We start from the raw sequence: 17,936 nt of genomic DNA, 5'->3' as shown, positions 1-17,936 counted from the left end.
TTGAGGGGAGCTTTGGGCCGCTTCCCAGTGCCGCTGGAGAGCCAGGCCTCCCCACCGGGGTGCCCGGGAGCTGCCTGGCAGCGCTGCCTTCGCGCCGAGCCGGGCCGGCTCCGTCCCGAGGCGGGGTGCCCGGTAGCACCTGCCAACCGGCTCCAGGGCCTCCAGCCCCCCCTGCCAGCAGCCCGGACTCAAGCCAGACCCCCTGCGGCCAAGGCGGGTTTGCCCAATTGCCCCCAGGGACCCTGCAGCCATGCCCCGCCGCGCTCCCCCAGCCTCCAGGCCAGAGCCGCCCGCCTCAGCCTCCCGCGCAGACTACAACTCCCGGCAGCCCCCGCGCCCGCCCCGCGGCACGCCGGGAGCTGTAGTTCCCCGGGGCGGCCTCGCAGCAGCGCCAAGCGCCGAGCCGGGGCGGCTTTCCCCTTCCGGCGACCGGCAGCTCAGGGCGCCGCTCCTCCCCGCTCCGCGGCTGCGTCCCGGCGGCTCCAGCGGGAGAGCCGGGGCCGCGCTCCACCCGGCGCGGGAAAAGGCGGGGGAACCCAGCGGGGGCGGGCGCATGCGCGCAGGGGCCCCGCCGCCTCCGCCGCTCTCGTGCCCGCGGAGGGCGGCGTTGCCGTGCGGCCGTTGAGCCCGGCGCGCGGGGGGGGCGGGAAGGCGCCAAGCGGGGCCCGGGGCGGCAGCAGCGGTAGTGGCGGCGGCAGCAGCAGCGGCAGCAGCACCGCCCGCCCTCGGCGCGCACCCGCCGGCAGCCCCGCCGCGCCCGTGGCCGCCGGCAGGGAGCGGCGCCGCCGCCCGGCCTCCCGCTCCCGCCCCTCCTCCTCCTCCGCCCTCCCTCCCTCCCCCCACTCCTCCTCCCGCCGGAGCGAGCGAGCGAGCGAGCGAGATGGCGGCCGCCGGGGCTCTGGCGAAGCACGAGCAGATCCTGGTGCTCGATCCGCCCACCGACCTCAAATTCAAAGGTGAGGGGGAGCCCGGAGCGGGGGGAGGGGGAGCGGCGGGACGGCCCGGCCCGCTGTCCCGTTTCGCCTGGGCGCTGGGCCGCCTCCAGCCGCCTGGTTTCCCCCTCCCCCGAGCCGCGGCGCCGGGCCCTGCCCGCCCGAGTCCGTCGGGGGGCGGGGGGGGGCGCCGCGGAGCCGGTGGACGGGCTCGGCCGCCGCCATCTTGGGATCCCGTGGGGACTCGGAGCGAGTCCCCGGCTGGGCGGGTGCCCGCCCGCCGCCCCCTCGGGCGGGCGCGGTGCTCTGGGGCCCGGCCGCCCCCCTCCGGCCCCCGTCGGCGTGCCCGTCCTGCTCCCTGCCCCTGCGGGTCCCCCCGCGTGCCGGCGCGGCCGCCGCCGGGTCACCGCTCCTCCGCTCGGGAGGCCCGGCCCTGGAGTAGCGGAGCCCCGGGCAGGGCGAGTCGCTCTCCTGTCATTCCTGTGGCCGCGGGGGTCTGCGTGGCCGCCGGTTCCGCGCCGTGAGGTCTCCCTCTGGCTGTCGTGGGCAGGAAGGGCCCCGGAGCTGCCGGTTGAAGCCCTGCCGCCCTGCGGGGCGGGGAGCGGGGGAGAAGGTTCGCTGCGGGAGGGCTACCCTCACGTTCGGCCTTCTCCCGCCTCCGGGGGCTGCGGCGGTGGGTGCTTGTCAGAGCCGAGCCCTGGCCCCCGCCGCTGTCCCCGCGGGTCTGGCGCGGTTTTGCACCGTCGCCCTCGGGGAGTGCGGGCGAGCGGTGTGCGGGCATTCGCACCCTCCCTCCGATGCAGCCCGGGCCGCTGGCCTGGCAAGTGACTGCCCGCCCTTTCCCCCACGTTGTCGTGTTTCAGGCAGGCTCTCGGTAGCTACGGCAGCACAGCTCGCTCCTTCCTTGGGAATGAGGGGAAGGAATGCGTGCGTTTCAGAAGTTTCTGTGTATTGAATATTGCGTACCGACCGCAGCACTGTTGGCTGGCATGATGTGCTTCTGTCAAAATAGGTCCCAGTTAGTGCTGTTAGCGTCTTTTCCTTTTTTTTTTTTTTTTTCTTTTCTTTTTTTCTCCTAATAAATTAGATAGTTGTGAAAGGAAAGCTCTTCCACATATGAGTGATCCTTTAAAGGTAAGGACTTAAAGAAAACCTTGATAGAATAAGTAGTTTCCAGTAGTATTCTGTGATTATATTTTATACCCATAAGCAACATTGAGAAAAATAATTTCAGATCTAGAATCAGCAATATTAGATTTTTTTTTTTTAAAGCCATTAATGTTACCTTAAGTTACGGTTTTTATTTTGTGACAGGTGTCAGCACTTGCACTTTCCTAATACTATAAATGTTTCTATTTTACTTTCCATTTCTAGTAGGCTAATTTTTCGTTGTTTTAGAGGGACAGAGTTGAATTTTTGATGCTGTAAAAATCTTTAAATGGGCAAGCAGAAGAAATGCATGTTTGTATGAGAGAACACTGCATTTCCCACAAATACCGTCAGATAGATTGGTTTTTAGAAATAAAGCTTAAATCTGGCTTAGCAAAGATATTTTTGACACACTATGCTTCTTTTATTGATCCAAATTAAATAAAAACTGAAATTTGTCTGATCACACATGAATTTCTTGGTAGCTTCCATTCTGAAATTTTTAAATTGCACATTTATTTATAGAGTCAAAACCATAGCGGGAACTTACCTTTTTCAACTCTGTTTTGTGCTGCCAGGTCTGGCTGCACTCAGATTTCAATGCACTGTATTCATATTGCAGGAACAGGATGGAGGAAAATGTAAAATTTTTAGGGTGTTTTTTTTTTTTAATTGAAAAGCTTCTGCATTTAATTTGAAGCCTTCAAACATTGAGCTTTCTTCAAGCTGGAAGTAAGCCATATCTATATGTTTTGAAGCAAAGTGTTAATACAGAGAATATAAAATAAATACTAGATTAGAAATCCTGTCTGTATGAAGCTATTGTCAGTCAGTGGTCTTTACTGTGCTCTGTGTTTATGTACTTAGAGCATGAACTGTGTATTCTTTAGGCATAAACTTTGGTTTCAGGCTAATGCATATATATTAGGAAAATCTCTGTAGAGCAGACTAAGCAGAGAAAATCTGAAGCATAATGAGACTGCAGTCTCAAATACTCCATCAAAAGCACTCTGATATTATATTATTACGGTAATATACTATAGAAAGAGCTATCTATTGAGAGTGTAGAATACTCCCTCAAAAAATAATTTCTAACTGCTTATTATTCTGAGGTGCTTAAAAAAGGTTTGTGGGCCACGAACTAATTCAGTTCTAAATTGCTGCATTGAAGAATAAAGTATGGGCAGGAGGGAACTTGGAGCGTTATCTTTTAAAAAGTAATTGGTTAGTAAGAGAATAAGTGTAACAGTGTATGAAAATAATTTAACTTTGTTTAAAAAAATATATATTTTTTCAGTGCAGCTGGTTATTCTAAGTTATGTTATTGGGACAATTATCCATTATTATTATTATTATTACTATTATTATTGGCTTAATAGTGTTGATGTATATGTAACAGAGATCCAGTTTAAGTCTAAGTATCTGAACTGGACAGCTGGTTTTGTTGGTTTTCTTGCCTGAGGAACTTAAAATGGATTTACTGACCTTTAGGGTACCAATGAAATGTGTTGGTATGCCTCTATGCAAACAGTTTAAATTAAAAACTACATGGGACTTACATTAAAGAGTTGCTGACAAGGGTTTAAATTCATAATTGCCTGTTGAAACTGTAATTTTTAATCTACTTTACTCAGTCAGCAAAAATAAGGTCTATAATACATTTATTCTTAATTTTATTCCATACAATGTAGAGAGAGGTCTAAAGAACTTAGGCAATGATGGCTAACAAATTACGTATTTCCCTTGGTGACCAGAACATTAGTCCTGGCTTTATAGTACTTTGCATACCTAGAAATTTCAGTCATTAATAGCATTTTACTTCTTTGATAGCTGTATTTTTTTGGGTTCTGGAACCGTCAGGAGTATTGAAGGAAAACCACAAAACAAATATCTGCTTTTCAGAGTGTTGTGCAAATGTGATTAGGGGAAAAATTGTACTTAAAAGTAATTAAACTAAGAGGCAGTTAATACACTCCATAGTACTACTTTCAGAGACTCAGAATGGAGCATTTGCCTCGTGGTTCGTCTATCAAGATCTTCAGCCATGTTACTCCTGCAATTTAGCTTTCTTCTGAATTTCAGTCTAATGTATTGTGTTTAGCTTCTCAAACCTGAAGTTTTTTGGTTTTGTTTAGGACTAGATAGGAAGAATTGAAACATGAGACACTTAAAAGTAACTAATTAGGAAAACGGAACATTTTCTGCCTCTTGCTTTGGTCTTTCTCATGTGACTCGTGTATGACCATGTCTGTACCTCTTGTTTAGTGAAGATAATGGTAATATGGAGTTGGTTGATGCCTTGTGAGTACCTACATTTAAAAAACACTTTTAAAACGGTTGTGTAGTTAAATAGCAGCACTTGAAGTTTTCAGTTCACAGGTTTTTAGCATTTTTAATGGAAACTCAGTCCTTAAGTCAAAAGACTTCCTTAAGCCAAAGAAGCCAGTTTTGCAATTGTAGCTATAGTGTATTGAAGTTGGTCTTGGGCGATGGTCCTTTTTAAAAACCTTTGCCAAATCTTTAAATCAGTCATAAGACATGCTTCTGCAACACCTAATTGAAAATCAACACAAGTAGATTTGATGAACCTTGGAAGATTAGTAGAAAGTGTTCAGAATTTGAATTTAATGTAATTCACAGGTGTCTGAATAGCAATAGTCAAACATTATAAAAATGTCTGAATAATCTAAATCTATACCCTTCATTCAAGTTGTTACTTAAAAGTATGTGAAATCCGGTTACGTTACCTTTGTGAATGTTTCAAAATAATGAGGCACGCTTTTCCTTCTTTTTTTTGAGTTGGTACCTCAAGGCTAGAAGTAAGTCAGCAAGTAAGAAAACTAAAATAAACTTTTGAACATGTCTCTGTGCAATAAATTTTCCTTTGACCATTTGAGTTACGGGAAGAGATCAGTAAAACAGGTGAAGTTGTAATTTCTGATTATTAATCTGATTAGTAATCTAAGATTATTAGTGTCTATAGTACTATCAGCTGGTGTATGTTCAAGTGGCTCTTTCCAGGTGAGGTAGAGAGCACTTCACTGGAGTATTATGGCTTATTCTGAAATGCAGATTTCAATGACCTTTTAAATAATAAAAAAAATATTACTGTATATTTGTTACACTGCTGTTAGTATCATTGAAAGCCACAGGTTATGTGTTGCTGCAAATCGAGAGGGTGGAATTTAAAGGTAAAAATAGCTCAACATTAAATGCATCCCCCTGCCAGTATTGGCCCAGGATATCTGTAAATATAGGCACAGTTTGAAGTCTGCAAAGATGATCTTGCTGCCTTTTTTGTGTGTGTCTTGCTTATGTCCGTTCTTTGGCATGTTTTCACTCTTTTCAAAGTACCAGCAAATCTATGATGCTCCAGCTTTCAAAGATAGATTTAAAAATGGCAATTGGGATGTCAGTTTTCTGGTATCTTAATTCAGGAACATTTTTGAAAGTAAACAATGGAATTGCAGAGGAGAAGAATTTATTTTAAGTGATTACTAACACAGTTGTGGCTTTTTGATACTTTGAAATGATTCAATTGAAGTTGATATTTTTGCTGGCTGAGTATTGTGTAATGGCAAAGATTGAACATCCCAAAGAATGACTTGGTATTCAACAAGTGGTCTTTGACTTTTTTAAAAAAAAAAAAAAAATGGAAGAAGGATTCCTGGAGTTATCTACTGTTCCTATATATCTGTACTGCTATCTTTTGTTTCCTGGCTCAAACATAGTATTTGTTAGCATTTAATTTTTTTTTTAATGATAGTTATTAATGAAAATTGAGACACAAAATGCCTTGTGGGAGTGTGCTGAGGAAGAGAAAGGCAGATAATATTTTTCATCAGGTGTTACTTCTGAGGTGATAGTGTATTAATACATATGATTCTACCACGGTGTTAGGCTGCATTTAAAATTGACTAATAAAAGAGAGTTGTCTTAGTCTGTGAAACCAGATATATTACAGGTGCTAGGTTGTATTTTGGCAGATCTGGGTTGCTGTTTGTTTTAAGATTAAGTCATGAAAGATTTTTCTGTGATGTTAGAGGTATACAGATGTGAAGATCTGGAAGTTTTGTCCTTTATCTGCAATTTGTAGGACTTAATATTGCATCTTCACTAAACAGAGAAACACTATCCAGACCTTACCAACTTGTTCTTCTAGTGTAGTCATTGGTATAAAAGCTTCACCTTTACCTTGTAATTAGTATAAAGTGCCTACTCATTCTGCTTGTTGATAGCCTAAGCAAGTGTTCTTGATCACTGTAATACATCATTATTAAATTAGTACTGCAAAAAATACTGTATTATCGATGAACACTGTACCATTGCTCAAGGCCAAGCTGAAAAGCAGAGACTTACCATGAACAAGAGGAGCTGCTCTATGCATCAGTTAATAGGTTTGAGTACTTAGTGCGCTGGCAGTCAGTTGTGGTATTATAAATTGTTCCTGTTTCAGCTTGACTGTGGTTTGTGAATGTATTTTACTTTCTGACCAACTTTGTTTTTGGGAGATGTTAGTTAGCTAGGTCTTTGTGACCATTAAAGAGTTATTACACACTTAGCTTACAAGCCATGAATTCAAGTTGGAAAAGGCTGCTGGAGAGAACTTGCTGTGTGTAGAGTTGAGAAAAAAATCACTTGACTAATTATACATTTTCCAGTGGGAAGTTGTCAAGTTACAAGACTTTTAAAGTTAGATTAGCCAGATGAATGTGTATAAGCTAATTTATATTACAAAGAAATATATCAGAAAAATACTAAGATAATTTCTGATGTGGTATTGTTAAAAACAAAAATGCAGAAACACAAGTTAGAGTTTTAGTAACTGTTTTTTCTGAGGTAGTAAGACTTGATCTGGTACTGAGCGATCTTGGTTGGTCTCTTCAGCTTCTTTTGCTTGTGTGGGTTTCTTTTGTATTGTATGAAGTTATTTCATTGCGTTGTAAATGATTTGGCAATGTAGATGTCCTATTTCATTATACTGTTTGAAAGTATTTAGATATACATGTTTATGTAAATTAAAAAGAATATTTTCTATATTTCTGTACGGACAAGGTCTTGAGCATTAAGGTAGTTTGCTAAATCTTATCCTAGTGTAGGACTTAAGGTATTTGGTTTTTAATAGGATGAAGAAGGAAGAAAAGAAAATTGTTTGTCTTAATTTTAAAAAGATCATTGTGTCAGAAATTTTCCCTCCTGAGTTTCTCAAAACACGGTCTTTCTTGGAGTAATTTTTGACAGTTTAATGCTTTTATAGGTCTGACCTCAATAGTTTCCAAAGGCTTTGTCTAAAGAATGATTAAGATGTAGAGGTAAATGAAACATGGAATAACATGCATCGTGAGTGTCCCAGGTAGAATGTGTCAGTCTGATCTGACACCTTGCTCTGTCTTTAATTTTTTTTTCATCTCTTCTGTGCGCATCCCTCAAGCAAAATCTTACCACTGTGTTTACTGGATGTCATTGCATTATTGCATAGAATCGTAGAATGGTTCGGATTGGAAGGGAACTTTAAAGATCACGTAGTCCAACTCCCCTCCTATGGGCAGGGACATCTTTCACTAGACCAGGTTGCTCAAAGCCCCACTCAACCTGACCTTCAGGGGATGGGGCAGCCAGAACTTCTCTAAGCAACTTGTCTTGCTGTTGCACCTCCATCATAATAATAAAAAAAATTAATCCTTATGTGCAATGTAAACCCTGCCCTCTTTCAGTTTTAACTCTCTTGCCCCTTGTCCTGTCACTACAGGCCCTGGTAAAGAGTCTTTCTTATAAGCCCTTTCATATATTAAAAGGCCATAATAAGATCTCCCTGAAGCTTTCTCTTCAGGCTGAAGAACCTTAAGTCTCTCAGCCTTTCTTCACAGGTGAGGTGCTCCAGCCTTCTGGCGGTTTTTGTGGCCCTCCTCTGCACTCCAGTCTTTTAACAGTTCCATGTCTGTCTTGTACTGGGGGTCCCAGTGCTGAAGGCAGTACTCTGGGTGAGGTCTCTCAGGAGAACAGGGTAGCAGGGAGCAATCACCTCCCTCGACCTGCTGGCCATGCTTCTATTTCTGCAGCCTGGGATATGATTGGCTTTCTGGCCTGCAGGTGCATGTTGCCACCTCACATTCCATTTTTCATCCAACAGTATCCCCAAGTCCTCTGCAGGGCTGCTCTCAATTCATTTGTACCCCAGTCTGTACTAATACAGGGGATTACCCTGACTCAAATGCAGGACCTTTTACTTGGCCTTGTTGAACTTCAAGAGGTTTGCGTGGGCCCACCCTTCAAGCCTGTCATGGTCTCTCTGGATGTCATCCCTTTCCTCAAGCTAATCAACATCACTGCTCAGCTTAGTGTCTTTCTGAACTTGGCGATGGTGCACTCAATCCTACTGTGTTGTTGGTGAAGACATTGAATAGTATTGGTCCCAGTATGAATCCTTGAAAGACACCAGTTGTTACTGGTTTCCATTTGGACATTGAGGCATTGACTGTAACTCTTTGGACATGACCACTCAGTCAATTCCTTTTCCATCTAGTGGGCCCTCCCTCAAACCCCTATCTCTTCAGTTTAGATGTAAGAATGTTTGGTGGGACTGTATCAAAGATCTTACAAAAGTCCAGGCAAGTGACATCTCTCGCTCTTTCCTTGTCCACTAATGCAGTCAGTCCATCGTAGAAGGCCACTAGATTAGTCAGGCATGATTTGCCCTTGGTGAAGCTATGCTGGCAGTCTCTAATTAGCTCTCTGTCCTCCCTATGTTTTGACATATCTTCCAGGAGGGTATGTTCCATGATTATTTGATACAGAGGTATCTACAAAACCAATAATTAAGTTGCAGGTAGAATAGCTTACTGGAAAATACAAGGTGGAGAAAGGACAAGCTGTAAAATAAACTGGAGCACAGCTGTAGGGTTATTTGAAGATTAAGAAAGACCCTTCTGAAGGATGGACTAGTGTTATGTTTGAACTTGGTTTAATATCTTCATTAATGACCTTGGTATGATTTGGATTGTGCTGATAGAGCTCCTTGGTGACACCAAGTTAGGAGATGTGATTGAATGCAAACAGAATTTGTGCGTTTGATGTGTGCTAATAATAGAACTGCTGTTTTCTCATTTTGGTTGGAAATGATGAAGAGAGAGTAAAACTAGAGACTAGTACTTAGTCACAGGTTTATTTTGAGTGTGATGAATCATGAAAAGGGGCAGATATGAGAATGTAGTTTTGTAGTGAGGGAAGTATTAATGTAGAGGTTTATAGCAGTGATGAAGCTTTATCTGAATGCATTCCTGGCAACACGTAGTCAGAAAATGAACCCAAATGGGAATGGTGCAAAGAAAAAGTTATTAACATAAGTGAAGTAGAATAGCTCGTCTTGTTTATCATAGCAAAATGAAGACTGAAAGGAGATCTGATTGCTATCTATAAATATATCAGAAGAGGTAAGCACTGGGGAAAAGAAAAGCTATGTAGGCTAAGGGGTAGGATTGGTACAAAAATGAATTACCATCAAGTGGCTATGAATGTATTTAGATCATTAGAAACTAGTTGAATTTCAAATCTGAATCATGTCAGTCTGAACCAGTCTTGTAAAAATCATGTGGGCAAAAATAGTTTTAAATTAATCAGATACCATCTTACAAAATGGTTTGTCTCGTGGACTTCAGAAGGCTTCTCCCTAGGTCATGAGGTTGCAATGTTCTTGAAAGTTTGGTGGGACAATGATGATACCTTATTATATTCTCAAGATTGAAGCTGGTATGTCATGTTACATTTCAGGTCATTAGAACAGCTTGACATAAATATGTGCTTAATGTTTTTCTTTGCAAGAAGGGATGTTCTAAAATTTAAAAATCATACACATAGGAGTAAGTGCTCCATATGTGAAGCACACTTGGTAATGATACTTCTTAGGAGTATGATGTTGATTTATGAAGTTTAACATGTTAACAGTATGTTAATATTGTCACTAAATATAGTAGGCCAAATGAAAGTAAAAACTTGAATTTTCGTTGGGTTATCTGCTAGACATGTTCTGTGTTACAGCTCAAGGTAGAACTCTAGCTGTTTCTATAACAGGGAGTGGTGCTGGGGAAGGGTGGCTGTGTTAGCTCATTTCATTACTGTGATGTGAAGGTAACAAGGGAATGGAGTTTGTGATCCTGTCTTGAGTTACAAGACTGTGACTGAGTGCAACTTTTATTTAAAGCAAGTGTTTGTTTTCCTGAGTGACTGTAGAATATGCTGCACTTGGCTTTCAGAGATTTGGGAGATGGGAGACCTGTTTTCTGTGCTTCCAGAGAATGAAAGGTCTCACTGAAACTGAAGTGAGCTGTTTGTTTCTTAGTGAGGTAGTCCAGTGTTAGCTAGACCTGTCTGTAGGAAATTTTAATATCTGATAGATAAGCCTATGTAGACCAGGCTCTGTTATGTGCTGAGGTTGGATACCATCTAACAGTCAAACATGTTCAACTAGGTGTTTTTAAAAGAACTTTCTGGGCTTTTGTCCACACTGAGAGAAGTGTGAAATTGATATTTGTTTTGTTTTGGGGTTCTGTTTTTTTTGTTTTGTTTTGTTACATCGTTGAGATGGTGCTTGCAAGGAAACCTGTGAAAACCTGAAGAGCTTTGATGTTAGGTTTAATGTTTGAGTCTGGCCTCTGATACCCAGTTCTTGGAGAACACTGGCAAAAGTGCTAGGTAACAGGTTTTGGTCAGGTTCTCTGTGGAAAGACTGATTTTCTATGTTCCACTACAACTGTCTTCTGAGATGATTACAAGTATTCTGATTACTGCTGTAGAGTTTGACGAGTGTCTTGTGTGTTGAAATTCAGCTGCTGAGTATTTGAAGATTTTATCCAGCATCACTGAAACCTTTTGTAAGCTATGTAGCAGGTTAAAATGCAAAGCAAGTTTAAAAGGAAAAAGAAAGGGAAAAGTTATTTATTTAGTAATGTTGTTCAAATCTGCTGGTATTCTTTGAAATCTATGAGTTTCTGTAATTGTAAAACTCTTTTAGTTATCCTACCCCACTGAAGTAAAGAGGATAGTTGCTCAACCAGAAAGGGTTTGTAACACAGCCCTTACTGCTGAACTAAATTGTTATTATTGTATCTGTACTGAAAGTTTACTTGCACTATTAATTAGTTGTTTCAGGACTCCGGGGATGATAATTTGCTAGTTTAAATGTTCATGTTCAGCAGTAGTAAAATATTTCTCCTGCTCTTGTTATTTCAATGGTGAGAGCACTTTGGGATGAAAAATACTTTCTCATTAGATTCTTAAGACTTTGTCCTAGTAAAACTATGACCTGCCAATTTTAGTATGTGCCTAATGTGTATCTGGTAAGAATAACAATGTAACCAAATAAAGCTAAATGGTAAGGCATTCACAATAATGTGAAGGTTAAGTGTGAGTAACATGCCTTTGATATCAGTAACATGGTAAGTTCTTTAGTAATGGCACTCTTTCAGTAGGAAGAATATCAAGAATAGACATATATGACTGAATTGGACTCAGACTGCTAGATTTTAAAGCTTACACTAAATACAGACATTAATATCTTGGGATGAATTTATTCCATGTTATACCATCTTTACTTACAGTGTTTTTTTTTGTTGAGGCTAAAGAAATAATTTTCCATATTTAACATTAAATGCAAGAAAATCTCCTTTTAGTCTGTATTTTACCTAATATATAAAGTAGATAATGTTCTCTTTACAGAATCACAGAATCGTCACGGTTGGAAAAGACCTCTAAGATCACCTAGTCCAACCATCCACCCGGGGTGGGGGAGCGGGTGGAGGAGCAACACAACTCACCCAAACAAATAACAACAAAAAACCCTTCCCATAACCACACATCCCACAAAACCATCAACAACACACAACGCACAGAAAAAACACTATGCCCACTAGAGCATTCCCTGAAGTGCCAAATTGGCATGTTTCTTGAACACCTCCAGGGATGGTGACTCCACCACCTCCCTGGACAGCCTGTTCCTGTGCCTGACTACTTTTCTAGTGAAGAAATTATTCCTAATATGTAGTCTAAACCTCCCCTGGCACAACTTCAGGCCATTTTCTCTAGTCCTGTCCTTACTCACTGGGGAGAAGAGGCCAGTGCCTGCATCACTACAGCTTCCTTTCAGGTAGCTTTAGGGAGCAGTAAGGTCTCTCTCCCCTCAGCCTCCTCTTCTCCAAACTAAACAATCCCATTTCTCTCAGCCTCTTCTTGTTCCCTAGGGCTTGTTCCCTAAATCTTTCACCAGCTTGGTTGCTCCAACAACTCAATGTCCTTGTAGTGAGGGGCTCAGAACTGAACACAGTACTTGGAGTGGGACCTCACCAGTGCCAAATACAGGGGCATGATCACTTCCCTACTCCTGCTGGCCACACTATTCCGGATACAGTCCAGGATGCTATTGGCCTTCTTGGCCACTGGGGCACGCTGCCGGCTCATTTTCATCTGGCTGTCAACCAGCACCCCCAGGTCCTTTTTTGCTGGGCAGCTTTCCAGCCACTCTGCTCCAACCCTCTACCGTTGCATGGGGCTGTTGTGACTGAAATGCAGGACTCGGCACTTGTTCTTATTGAACCTCATACAATTGGCCTCGATCTAGCCTGTCCAGGTTCCTCAGCAGAGGCTTCCTACTCTCCAGCAGATCAACACTCCCACCCGATTTTATGTCATTTGCAAATTTACTGAGGAAGCACTCAGTCCCCTCATCTAGATCATTATTAAAGATATTGAACAAGACTGGTCCCAAAACTGAGCCGTGGAGGATACTTCTAGTGACCAGCCACCAACTGGATCCAGCCTTGTTCACTGCAGCTCTCTGGACTCAGCCGTCTATCCAGTTTTTTACCCAGTGAAGACAGCATGTGTCTATGCCATGTGTCGCCAACTTCTCTAGAAGAATGCTTTGAGGGACAGTGTCAAAGGAAAATACATCCACAGCTTTTTCCTCATCCACCAGGCAGGTCACCTGGTCATAGAGGGAGATCAGGTTGGTCAAGAAGGACCTGCCCTTTCTGAGCTCATACTGGCTGGGCCTGATCTTCTGGCTGTCCTGCACTTGCCATGTGAGCACACTGAAGATTAACCTCTTCATGGTTTTCCCCAGCACCGAGGTCAGGTTGACAGGCCTGTAGTTCCTCAGATCCTCTTTCAGGCTCTTCTTGTAGATGGGCATTATATTGGCAAGCCTTCAGTCATCTGGGACCTCCCCTGTTGACCAGGACTGTTGATAAATGATAAAGGCTTGGTGAGCTTCCCTGCCAGCTCCCTCAGTACTCTTGGGTGAATCCCATTTGGCCCCAGAATTCATATTAAATGATCTGTGGCTGTACTTTACCCTTGAGATAGATGTTTATTGTGTTTTTGCTGTGTTTTTTGGCTACTAACAACATGTCAGTAACAAGCTGGGATGGGTATGGAATTTTGATCCAGAAATGTAAGAAAAAAAATGTTTGTTTTGTCTGCTTTGAAATGCCACTATATTGTATTCCTGTCTTTTTTCTGTCAGAATGGCAGGCAGAAGGTTTAAATTCACATTTATCTTGTGCCAGCCCTGAGTAAACAGTACATACCAGCATCTGCAGAAGCACCTGTAGTAATCTGTATATATGCTCTGCTTGCCCTATTGACAGGGGAATATGAACTCTTTCAGGATTAAAAAAATGGGCATTGTCTCAACATTTTTTATATGGAAATGTCTTTGACAGATACATCATCAGCAGGGATGCTGACAGCATATCATTGTGGGGAGCTCAGATAAAATCTGATGCTTCACATGGTAAACAGTGCTAGCCTAGAATAAGCCATCAGGAGCCATGAGCACTGAGGTGTGTCAGTTTTCTTATAAAGCCTTATTTTGCATTCTGACTTCTACATGCCAGTTGATAATGAAACTAATAACTATCTCTCAAGTGCCAAGAAATCTAAGATTCTGTATTATTGCTCTGATATATGGATATCTACCTGAAAGCCATGGCTATTTGTACATACTGTAAGTCTTCATCCACTTCATCTTCATCCACTCATGTTTCGTGATCATTCAGACCTGTATTTTTAAAGTATTAATTCATGAAACATAAGGTCTTATGCTTTCTAGACCCTGAATAATTTTAATATAGGTGATTTGTTAGAGTCAGAATTTTTCTTCCAGTTGAAGAAGGTATTTTAATGGTCATAGTTTTGGTATTTCAGGAGGAAGGAATTATGTTAATTGGCAATGCATGTTATGGATTCTCTTCAGATTATTTCCACAGAGATCTGTTTATTAATTTCTTAAACAACATTCCTGTGTCAGCTGTATTGCCTGTGCTTTTTTCAGAAAGTAGTATAAAATTCTGTTTGGAGCAATTAAGTGCATTTTGATGCTTTAAGATTAGTTTTCTTACCTGACAAGTCAAGATAGTTTGACTCGCTACAGAGCGCTGGTCTTTCATTTTTAGACATCTTTCCTTCAGTACCCTTGGTGGAAGACAGGTCAGGGAATACCTAAGTAAACTGAACATACCTAAGTCCATGGGTCCTGATGTAATGCATCCATGAGTGCTGAGGTAGCTGGCAGGTGGAGGAACAGGCTGACAGGAACCTTGTGAAGTTCGACCAGAAGTGCAAAGGATGGGAGTGCACCTGACGAGGAGCAACCCCCATGCACCAGTACAGGCTAGGGTCTGGCCAGCTGGAAAACAGTTTTTCAGAAAAGGCCCTGAGAGTCTTGATGGACACAAAGTTGACCATCCATGAGCCAGCAATGAGCCCTTACAGCAAAGAAGGCCAGTGGTATACTGGGCTGTATTAGGGGTGTTGCCAAGAGGTGGAGGGAGGTGATCTTTCCCCTCTGCTCAGCACTGGTGAGTGCTGTGTCCAGTTGTGGGCTCCTCACTACAAGAGAAACGTGTACATACTGGAGAGGTCCAGTGATGGGCCACAAAGAGACTGGAGCATTTCTCCTATAAGGAAAGGCTGGGAGAGCTGGAGCTGCTCACCCTGGAAAAGCAAAGGATGAGGTGGATCTTATCAATGTGAATAAATACCTGAGGGGAGGGTGGAAATAGGACAGAGTGAGGCTTTTTTATGTTGGTTCCCACTGACAGGACCAGAGGCAGTGAGCACAAATTGGAACACTGTGGACGTTCCTTCTGAACATTAGGAAACACTTTTGTACTGCAAGGATGACTGAGCACTGGCACAGGTTACTAAGGGAGGCTGTGGAGTCTCCATCCTTGAAGATACTTGAAAGCTGTCTAAACATGGTTCTGCTTGAACAGCAGCTTTGGCCCAGATGACCTCCAGAGGTCCCTTCCAACCTCAACCATTTGGTGATTGTCGTGTTAAATGGTGGGAAAGAAAATTGAATTTTGGCCTAATTAAAATAATTCTTGATTACATCCTATGAATGTAGATTACATGGGCCTGTGTTAATTGAATTTATTATTTCTTTATTACGTGTTACTTCTAATTCTGGCTGAGGATTTGATGGAGATGTTATACTGTTCTTGTCAGGTTTATCACAAAAGTCAGTTAACTTGTTCTGAAAATTTGTTTTACTGGCTTTATAATATTACTTCTAGATATTATCCTGCTGACTTTTAACTCCTTTCTCATTTATTAGGGCTCGAATTGTCAAATGCAGTAAATTTTTTCTTCTTTGCCTGCTCAACCTGACTGTACTGTGTGTAGAAAGAAAACTACTGTGTCTGAGTTTGTTTTGGTAAAGATGCCTTGAAATGTTTTGTATGTTTCAAGTGCTCTTGGAATTTCAAAGTTGATGAAGCAGTTGTCAAAACCCAGAATGGTACTTAAAGCATTAATTCCAATAGTTCTTGAGGTTAACACTGCAACTTAAACATTTTAAGGAGTTTGGATTCCTTTTACCAGACTGTATGCTTTTTTATGTGTATTGTTTGTAGATGTAGCTGAATGTATCACTTTAATGTGCCAATTTACAGCTTAAATAAACTTTAGTTCTGTGCATGAAATAGAATGCTTTCTGGCAGAGTCAGATCAGGTATTAACTTTTGTAACAGCTACAGTTCAGTGTCTTAAGTCAAAAAGGACAATACTTGAGCGGTTTCATACATCATGCTGTTAAATATGTTTAATACAACTCTTACAAGTTATCTGCCTCCTAATTATAAAATATTCTAGTAATTTAATTAAATTATAATTACCCAGTTTTCGGTAAAGGTGATACTCTGTGACAAACTGTGTGTACATTGTGACAGCCTTACTAATTGGTGGAGCTTCTTGAAAGCCAAACCCATCTGTTCACTCTGTGCTATCAGCAACTAGACTGTGGTATCTCACCTTTCCTATGGATACTACGGGCTGAGGAGGTTTGTCTGAGCTTTTCCTTCCCGCTCTAGAAAGGCATGTTCATGTCATAATATTTTCCTTCATGTTTGGCCATCCCAGGAGGTAGAAGGATGACTTGGAGCTGAGGAGCTGAAAGAGACCTGAATTTGAAGAGAAAATGACACTTTTAATCAAAAAGATCTCTGTACAGGCCCTACCTGTCTAGTAATAGAGTATTTCCGTTTTACTGCGGTGTACCTAGCAAGCTTCTGGCAAGCTGGTAAACTTGGTACTGTTTTAGCAGTGGAAACTGGCTCTGCAGAGTGTGTGTAATTTCTTCTGTCCACTAGTTTCTGCAGTCTGAGGTGTGTAGTTGCCAGAGACAATCCTGGCTTTAGGGTTGTGGTGGCTGTACTGTAAAGTTGCTGGAATAGAAATTCAGTAGATAATGTTTTTGGAGATCTCTAGTATTTCTAAAGAGTGTGATTAGGTAGATTGTAATTTTTTTCTAAGACTCTTGTAAGTCAAAAAGACAGGAAAAATCTCTGAATGGTCACTGCTCTATTCAAAACAGTTGGAATAACCTGGCACTGTCACAACTTTTATTCTAGGAAGATGCTGTATTGAATTGTGTCTTGAACTTACACTACTAAGTGGTATGCTGAACTCCCTGACCCCTTTAAAGTTCTGACTCCCAGGGGTTGTTACATGGAAATTACAGGTTTATAAAGCAAAGATCTCTTGTTATTAGACATCATAGTTATGTCCGTATAGCTTGAGGATTTTGTTAGTTAAATTACTGTAGCTTCTGAAAACCCTAGTTGCAGATCCGGAAGTCCATTGTCTTAGGTAGTACAAACATAAGATGTCTTAAGGAGTTTACAGTGGATATTTTGGACAAACAGCACTCAATAAGTACTCATGAATCACAGAGTGGTCAGGTTTGGAAGAGACCTCACTGCTAGAGCAGGATCACCAAACAGGAGCACGTCCAGACACATTTTGAATGTCTCCAGAGAAGGAGACTGCAGCCTGTCTTGACTACCTGTTCCAGTACTCTGCTACCCTTGCAGTCAGGTTTTTCCGTATGTTTAACTTGAACTGCCTATGCTTCAGTTTGTGTCCGTTGCCCCTTGTCCTGTCATTGGACATGAAGTATTTTATGTGGTGGTGGGTACAGTAAAATGTGAGCCTGAGATTTAAATGCTCAAATAAAAACCAGCTTTGCCTGGGGTGTCATGCAAAAGCAGTGAGAGAGATGATCTATTTTTTTGAGTATAATGCTGTCTTAGTGTAGCTGTATGTATTCTGAGGTGAAGTTGGCATGCATGGTTGACACCATCTTGGTGCATGTGCAGAATGTTTGTATCCGTCTTTACCTGTTCTTTTCCTAGTTTAGATGTGATCTGTGCAGTATGGCCTGAAACGTTTCTCCTTCCTGTTTCCTCCCCCTCTCTCTCCACTTCTCTTGTTTTTTTCAAGGAACAGTCATGATTCAGGCTTTTGCACTCAGGTGTTTGTGCCAGTTTCCCCACTCCCCCAGTAGTAGCGATATTTGTT

The 17,936-nt window shown here is 42.5% G+C and overlaps 1 protein-coding gene across 1 annotated transcript in view; it reads left to right on the top strand.

The window, feature by feature from the left end:
• Nucleotides 1-659: 659 nt before the first annotated feature.
• VAPA (VAMP associated protein A) overlaps nt 660-17,936 on the top strand; it is a 30,373-nt gene continuing 13,096 nt past the window's right edge. Inside the window, exon 1 of the mRNA XM_051610658.1 lies at nt 660-956. Coding sequence (XP_051466618.1) covers nt 881-956 — 76 coding nt within the window. The 5' untranslated portion in view covers nt 660-880. The remainder of the gene's footprint in view (nt 957-17,936) is intronic.

The sequence above is a fragment of the Apus apus genome, chromosome 2 (assembly GCF_020740795.1).
Source record: "Apus apus isolate bApuApu2 chromosome 2, bApuApu2.pri.cur, whole genome shotgun sequence".
Taxonomy (NCBI): domain Eukaryota; kingdom Metazoa; phylum Chordata; class Aves; order Apodiformes; family Apodidae; genus Apus; species Apus apus.
Note: the sequence above shows the minus strand (reverse complement) of the source record. Positions and strands in the feature narration are given on the sequence as shown.